Source organism: Eucyclogobius newberryi, unplaced genomic scaffold (genome assembly GCF_026437365.1).
Source record: "Eucyclogobius newberryi isolate DKJ021-1_F unplaced genomic scaffold, fEucNew1.0.hap1 SCAF_116, whole genome shotgun sequence".
Classification (NCBI taxonomy): domain Eukaryota; kingdom Metazoa; phylum Chordata; class Actinopteri; order Gobiiformes; family Gobiidae; genus Eucyclogobius; species Eucyclogobius newberryi.
In genome coordinates, this window is record NW_027315742.1 from 236,633 (window position 1) to 245,173 (window position 8,541).

The 8,541-nt window shown below is 53.8% G+C and overlaps 1 protein-coding gene across 1 annotated transcript; it reads right to left on the bottom strand.

Moving 5' to 3' along the window:
- Positions 1-724: 724 nt before the first annotated feature.
- LOC140355585 (zinc finger protein PLAGL2-like) lies at positions 725-7,352 on the bottom strand. The gene is made up of 3 exons (XM_072440226.1): positions 7,259-7,352; positions 2,475-2,982; positions 725-2,410 (listed from the first exon to the last, which is right to left on the bottom strand). Exons 2-3 carry the CDS (start codon positions 2,807-2,809, stop codon positions 1,075-1,077), a joined length of 1,671 nt encoding a protein of 556 aa, XP_072296327.1. The 5' UTR covers positions 2,810-2,982; positions 7,259-7,352; the 3' UTR covers positions 725-1,074.
- Positions 7,353-8,541: the final 1,189 nt, after the last annotated feature.

Here is an 8,541-nt window from a genome sequence, read left to right on the forward strand (position 1 = left end):
CCAGGTCTACACCAGGACTCTCTGGGGCCAATCGGCGGCTGAACCAATGACAAGCTCCCGTCGACCCGTTCAAGGTCACGTTTGAGGTCGATCGCGGATGCAGCGAGATCGACCGCCGTTGAGCTTTTGGTCGCGCGCCAGTTTCGACGTACGACGCGTTCTTATCCGTGACCTTTCCTCGCGCCTCCAGCGTTGCCGTGACAACCCGCCGTCTGAGGAAAGTTTGCGCGACGTCCTCCGAAAACTACCGATAAGAGCAGGTTTGACTAAAGAAAGTACTATAAGGATGAAGTGCCTTTGCTAAAAAAGTGCTTCTCTTGAGGGAAAAGAAAGAACCAGCATCATGTACGTTTAGAGCGCTTCACTCTACGAGCGAAGGGCGGCGATCGCGCGCATTTTCGAGGGTCGGTTTGAAGAGCACTTTTTAGAGGCCGGAGGCTGCTCTGGCCTTCCAGCTTTAGGATTGGATCATCGCCGTCTGCACGGTCTCGGCTTCAGGAGGCTTCAGGAGGCTTCATGAAGCTTCATGAGGCTTCAGGAGGCTTCATGAAGCTTCATGAGGCTTCAGGAGGCTTCATGAAGCTTCATGAGGCTTCAGGAGGCTTCATGAAGCTTCATGAAGCCTCATGAAGCTTCTTGAAGCCTTCATAAGGTTTCAGGAGGCTTCATGAAGCCTCCTGAAGGCTTCATGAAGCCTCCTGAAGCCTCATGAAGCCTTCATAAGGTTTCAGGAGGCTTCAGGAGGCTTCGCTCCAGCATTACATTTGGAAAAGGAGAAAAATAAACAACAATATCCACTTCAAACTATATTTTTCTGGGTCACAACAAAACGATAATCTGCACTAAAATTATCTTTGATTTTTTAGTTTTTTTTTTAGATGTTATTACTTTAGAAGGTTTGCAGTACCACGCCTTCAGGCCTACTGATGCTGCTCTAGGAGACTAAATAAACGCTGGGGTAAACAGGAGGTAATAAAAGGTTAATATGTCGTTATACTCATTATACTCATTATAGACAGAGCCAAACAAAGCTTCTCTGGCTCTTTGCTCTTTGTCGGCGCTCGTTAGTGTTCGTCACTGGAAGGCCTGATGGAAGCGCGGCAGAGTGTTGAGCCCGGAGCTGAACACCGGGGGCAGCGTCAGCGGCTGCTCCTGAGGTTGAGGTTGCACAGAGGTAAGAGAGGCGGCGTGAAGCTCGGCCGCGTGCAGAGACGAGGAGGAGGAGGAGGAGGAGGAAGGGGCCGTGGTGTAGCCCATCACCAGCCCTCCTGAGCTCATGGGGGCGCTGTAAGGAGGCATGTTGAGGGGCAGGAAGCCCAGTAGGTGGGAGAAGTCCATGTTAGCAGCACACAGAGACTCTGCGATAACGGCGGGGCTCTTGGACAGGAGCGGGTCCAGCTCCTCGCTCAGGCCCGACGACGCCTCCTCCTTGAGCGGCTCCGCAGCAGCGTGAGGCTCCGGCAGGGGGCCCAGCCCGCTCTGCAGATCCATCAGGAAACTCTCCATCTCCACCTTCAGCGGCTTGTCCAGCAGGTATGAGGTAGATCCCAGCGGGTACTTGGGCTGTGGGGGTTGTGGGGGCCCGGGGGGTTGGTGGTGAGGAGCCCCCTGAGGAGAATGGTGGTGATGGTGGTGGTGGTGATGGTGGTGATGGTGGTGGGAGTGTGGGTGCAAGGGCCCGGGCTCGTGGCAGCCCATGCCCATGGGCATGAGGGGCGGGTGGGTCACGGCGGGGCCCGACATGGCCTGGAGGTGTGGGTTGTACATGCCCATGGAGAAGGGCCCGGCCCCGGGGAAGGGCTTCCCCATCAGAGGCTCTTTGTTGGGGCCCATGGCACACATCATGGGGCTGAGCTCCTCCTTCACGACACAAGGGGGCGACACTGAGGCCAGCAGGCCCAGCATGTCGGGCGGCTCGCTCTTGATCTTCAGCAGCTCCTGGGAGTGACTCTTCTTTACGTGTCTGGTCAGGTGGTCTTTGCGGCCGAAGCGTTGGGCGCAGTACTGACACAGGAAGTCCTTTCTGCCCGTGTGCACCACCATGTGGCGCCGCACGTCCTTCCGGGTGTAAAAGCGGCGGTCGCAGTGGTCACACGGGTGCTTCTTCTCCTTGGCTCCTCCGGAGGACTTCCCTGAGTGGCTCTTCAGATGCTCCAGCAGCACCGGCGTGCTCTCGTAGCTCTGCAGACACACTTTACACGTCAGGTCTCCGGAGGTGGCGGAGTGCATGGCCACGTGGCGCTTGTAGCCCAGCTTGGTGTTGTAGTGCTTCCCACACTCATCACACTTGAAGGCCTCTTTGTTGGGGTCGTGGGTCTGCAGGTGGTTCTTCAGGTGGTCTTTACGGTGGAACATCTTCTCACAGAACGAGCACTGATGGGACTTCTGCGGGGAGTGTGTGGCCATGTGCCTGCAGAGGAGGACACAGCATGAGTATGTGGACGCTCACAAGTACGTGCAGTGAAAGTACACACCTGAAGAGCTTGTACTTGGAGCTGAAGGCCTTGGGGCAGTGCGGCTGTGAGCAGTGGAAGGGTTTGTCTCCGCTGTGGCTCAGAGCGTGAAGCCTCAGTTTGTCCTGAGACGAGAACAGAGCGCCGCACGCCACGCACTCGCTCGCAGACGCTCTCCCCACCTCTGCCTCCCTCTCTCTCTCTCCGTCCCTCTCTCGCTCTCTCTCCCTCTCTCTCTCCTTCTCTCGTTCGCTCCGTGGCTGAGCTGGGACCGTCCCGTACAGCCTGGTGTGTCCCTCTTCCTCCGGCGTCAGTGCGGTAAAATGTTGTGAGGCATCGGCGGCAGCAGCTGCCATGGCAGCCTCAGTGAGCCGCAGCCATGAACACGAGTGTGTCGAGCCGCGCCGTCCAGGCCTGATCCAGAGAGGTCAGTCCCCCGTCCAGGTTAAAACTCCGTCCCCCCGTCCAGGTTAGAACTCCGTCCCCCCGTCCAGGTTAGAACTCCGTCCCCCCGTCCAGCATCAACAGTCTGAAGAAGAAACAACAGAAAATGCGTTGGTCTTGAATAAAGTTTTTCTGTTCAAACACAAGTGCTTCAAATAAGTGATTCTGACCTCTGACCTCAGAGCCACTGAGCTCCTCCCCCTATCTCTAAGGGAGCGCCCCGCCCCCGGCGGAGGAAACTCATTTCAACTGCTTTTATCGTGATCTTGTCCTTTGGGTCATTAAAGCTCATGACCATAGGTGAGGTCAGAACGTGAGTGACCAGTAAATCCAGAGCTTTGTCTTTGGGCTCAGTCCAACTGTCAATCACACGCTCCATCCTTCACTCACTCGTGAACAAGACCCCGAGATATTTGAAGGACCCCCCACCCACCTGGAGAGAACAAGGACCCCCCACCCACCTGCAGAGAACAAGGACCCTCCACCCACCTGGAGAGAACAAGGACCCCCCACCCACCTGCAGAGAACAAGGACCCTCCACCCACCTGGAGAGAACAAGGACCCTCCACCCACCTGGAGAGAACAAGGACCCTCCACCCACCTGGAGAGAACAAGGACCCTCCACCCACCTGGAGAGAACAAGGACCCTCCACCCACCTGCAGAGAACAAGGACCCCCCACTCACCTGGAGAGAACAAGGACCCCCCACCCACCTGGAGAGAACAAGGACCCCCCACCCACCTGGAGAGAACAAGGACCCCCCACCCACCTGCAGAGAACAAGGACCCCCCACTCACCTGGAGAGAACAAGGACCCCCCACCCACCTGGAGAGAACAAGGACCCCCCACCCACCTGGAGAGAACAAGGACCCCCCACCCACCTGCAGAGAACAAGGACCCCCCACTCACCTGGAGAGAACAAGGACCCCCCACCCACCTGGAGAGAACAAGGACCCTCCACTCACCTGGAGAGAACAAGGACCCTCCACCCACCTGGAGAGAACAAGGACCCCCCACCCACCTGGAGAGAACAAGGACCCTCCACCCACCTGGAGAGAACAAGGACCCCCCACCCACCTGGAGAGAACAAGGACCCCCACCCACCTGGAGAGAACAAGGACCCCCCACCCACCTGCAGAGAACAAGGACCCTCCACCCACCTGGAGAGAACAAGGACCCCCACCCACCTGGAGAGAACAAGGACCCTCCACCCACCTGGAGAGAACAAGGACCCCCACCCACCTGGAGAGAACAAGGACCCCCACCCACCTGGAGAGAACAAGGACCCTCCACCCACCTGGAGAGAACAAGGACCCTCCACCTGGAGAGAACAAGGACCCCCCACCCACCTGCAGAGAACAAGGACCCTCCACCCACCTGGAGAGAACAAGGACCCTCCACCCACCTGGAGAGAACAAGGACCCCCCACCCACCTGCAGAGAACAAGGACCCTCCACCCACCTGGAGAGAACAAGGACCCTCCACCCACCTGGAGAGAACAAGGACCCTCCACTCACCTGGAGAGAACAAGGACCCCCCCACCCACCTGCAGAGAACAAGGACCCTCCACCCACCTGGAGAGAACAAGGACCCCCCACCCACCTGGAGAGAACAAGGACCCCCCACCCACCTGGAGAGAACAAGGACCCCCCACCCACCTGCAGAGAACAAGGACCCTCCACCCACCTGGAGAGAACAAGGACCCTCCACCCACCTGGAGAGAACAAGGACCCTCCACCCACCTGCAGAGAACAAGGACCCTCCACCCACCTGGAGAGAACAAGGACCCCCCACCCACCTGGAGAGAACAAGGACCCCCCACTCACCTGGAGAGAACAAGGACCCTCCACCCACCTGGAGAGAATAAGGACCCCCACCCACCTGGAGAGAACAAGGACCCTCCACCCACCTGGAGAGAACAAGGACCCCCACCCACCTGGAGAGAACAAGGACCCTCCACCTGGAGAGAACAAGGACCCTCCACCTGGAGAGAACAAGGACCCCCCACCCACCTGCAGAGAACAAGGACCCTCCACCCACCTGGAGAGAACAAGGACCCTCCACTCACCTGGAGAGAACAAGGACCCCCCACCCACCTGCAGAGAACAAGGACCCTCCACCCACCTGGAGAGAACAAGGACCCCCCACCCACCTGGAGAGAACAAGGACCCTCCACCCACCTGGAGAGAACAAGGACCCTCCACCCACCTGCAGAGAACAAGGACCCTCCACCCACCTGGAGAGAACAAGGACCCTCCACCCACCTGGAGAGAACAAGGACCCCCCACCCACCTGGAGAGAACAAGGACCCCCCACCCACCTGGAGAGAACAAGGACCCTCCACCCACCTGGAGAGAACAAGGACCCCCACCCACCTGGAGAGAACAAGGACCCTCCACCTGGAGAGAACAAGGACCCTCCACCTGGAGAGAACAAGGACCCCCCACCCACCTGCAGAGAACAAGGACCCTCCACCCACCTGGAGAGAACAAGGACCCTCCACCTGGAGAGAACAAGGACCCTCCACTCACCTGGAGAGAACAAGGACCCCCCACCCACCTGCAGAGAACAAGGACCCTCCACCCACCTGGAGAGAACAAGGACCCCCCACCCACCTGGAGAGAACAAGGACCCTCCACCCACCTGCAGAGAACAAGGACCCTCCACCCACCTGCAGAGAACAAGGACCCTCCACCCACCTGGAGAGAACAAGGACCCCCCACCCACCTGGAGAGAACAAGGACCCCCCACTCACCTGGAGAGAACAAGGACCCTCCACCCACCTGGAGAGAACAAGGACCCTCCACCCACCTGGAGAGAACAAGGACCCTCCACCTGGAGAGAACAAGGACCCCCCACCCACCTGGAGAGAACAAGGACCCTCCACTCACCTGGTGAGAACAAGGACCCTCCACTCACCTGGAGAGAACAAGGACCCTCCACCCACCTGGAGAGAACAAGGACCCTCCACCCACCTGGAGAGAACAAGGACCCTCCACTCACCTGGAGAGAACAAGGACCCTCCACCCACCTGGAGAGACCAAGGACCCTCCACCTGGAGAGAACAAGGACCCTCCACTCACCTGGAGAGAACAAGGACCCCCCACCCACCTGGAGAGAACAAGAGAACAAGGACCCTTCACCCACTTGTAGAGAACAAGGACCCCCCACCCACCTGGAGAGAACAAGGACCCTCCACTCACCTGGAGAGAACAAGGACCCTCCACTCACCTGGAGAGAACAAGGACCCTCCACTCACCTGGAGTGAACAAGGACCCTCCACTCACCTGGAGAGAACAAGGACCCTCCACCCACCTGGAGAGAACAAGGACCCTCCACCCACCTGGAGTGAACAAGGACCCTCCACTCACCTGGAGAGAACAAGGACCCTCCACCCACCTGGAGAGAACAAGGACCCTCCACCCACCTGGAGAGAACAAGGACCCTCCACCTGGAGAGAACAAGGACCCTCCACTCACCTGGAGAGAACAAGGACCCTCCACCCACCTGGAGAGAACAAGGACCCTCCACCCACCTGGAGAGAACAAGGACCCTCCACTCACCTGGAGAGAACAAGGACCCTCCACCCACCTGGAGAGACCAAGGACCCTCCACCTGGAGAGAACAAGGACCCTCCACTCACCTGGAGAGAACAAGGACCCCCCACCCACCTGGAGAGAACAAGGACCCTCCACTCACCTGGTGAGAACAAGGACCCTCCACTCACCTGGAGAGAACAAGGACCCTCCACCCACCTGGAGAGAACAAGGACCCTCCACCCACCTGGAGAGAACAAGGACCCTCCACTCACCTGGAGAGAACAAGGACCCTCCACCCACCTGGAGAGACCAAGGACCCTCCACCTGGAGAGAACAAGGACCCTCCACTCACCTGGAGAGAACAAGGACCCCCCACCCACCTGGAGAGAACAAGGACCCTCCACCCACCTGGAGAGAACAAGGACCCTCCACCCACCTGTACATGTGTGTGTGTGTGTGTGTGTGTGTGTACGTGTGTGTGTGTGTACATGTGTGTGTGTGTGTACATGTGTGTGTGTGTGTGTCCATGTGTGTGTGTGTGTGTGTGTGTGTGTGTGTATACATGTGTGTGTGTGTGTGTGTGTGTGTGTGTGTATACATGTGTGTGTGTGTGTGTGTGTGTGTGTATACATGTGTGTGTGTGTGTGTACATGTGTGTGTGAGCAGCCCACTCTTTTTACCTGTAGCCACACCCTCAGGTACAAGTACAGTTACCTTCCCTCTATATTCATTAAATAACGTGTCCATGGAAACTATGACGTGCTAATTGTCCGTTATATTGATTGAACTCATATATTTGACAAACTGAAGTATTTCTCATACTTTTCTCCTCAAAGTTCTTCTTCTTCTTCTTTTTCCCTTTTGTCGGCTCCTCACCCGGTCCCTACGGCCCCCGGGGGCCGGGAGTGGCAACTATTACTCTTCATCTTCACGGTCCTGAAACACACCAAAAACAACTCATGTCAATAAATATTATTCATTAAAAATAAGGATAAATCCTGGTTGATTTTGAGGAACGCGACAGGGCTGTTCTTTGTCACCTTCACTCTTTAAACACTCTTTATAAAGCCATAATCTGATCTTTGTCTTTCACCTCCAAATCCATTTAAAAAACAAACTAAACTAAATTAAATGAAAGTAAAGCAGTAAAACACATAAACTCACACGTTTCCAGAGACAGTGCAGTGTCTCCTGTCGCTAGGCAACATGTGAAGTGTGTTTCTAAGTGACCGGCTCGTGTCTTATTTACTCTCCACGACCCCGTGACCCGCTAAGGCCAAGGTCAGGCTGAAGTCATGTGACGCGTCATGTGACGCGAGTTCACAAACACAAACTAACCCCAAAGTCAAGTTCATCCAAATGAACTTTGACCTTTGGGTTTGATGATGTCACTGTCTCCTTATAAAAGTCTTTTCATGTGTTCTAGGGTCACTTTATAACAACTGTAATAACTTTATAACAACTGTAATAACTTTATACTTTATAACAACTGTAATAACTTTATAACAACTGTAATAACTTTATAACAACTGTAATAACTTTATACTTTATAACAACTGTAATAACTTTATAACAACTGTAATAACTTTATACTTTATAACAACTGTAATAACTTTATAACAACTGTAATAACTTTATAACAACTGTAATAACTTTATACTTTATAACAACTGTAATAACTTTATAACAACTGTAATAACTTTATAACAACTGTAATAACTTTATACTTTATAACAACTGTAATAACTTTATAACAACTGTAATAACTTTATAACAACTGTAATAACTTTATACTTTATAACAACTGTAATAACTTTATAACAACTGTAATAACTTTATACTTTATAACAACTGTAATAACTTTATAACAACTGTAATAACTTTATACTTTATAACAACTGTAATAACTTTATAACAACTGTAATAACTTTATACTTTATAACAACTGTAATAACTTTATAACAACTGTAATAACTTTATACTTTATAACAACTGTGATAATTTTATACTTTATAACAACTGTAATAACTTTATAACAACTGTAATAACACTTTAAAACAACTGTAATAACTTTATAACAACTGTAATAACTTTATAACAACTGT

Coding starts and splice junctions, on each gene's coding strand:
- LOC140355585 (XM_072440226.1), bottom strand. CDS start 2,809: ATGGCAGCTGCTGCCGCCGATGCCTCACAACATTTTACCGCACTGACG. Junction 2,411..2,474: donor TCCAAGTACAAGCTCTTCAG/GTGTGTACTTTC, acceptor CCTCCTCTGCAG/GCACATGGCCACACACTCCC.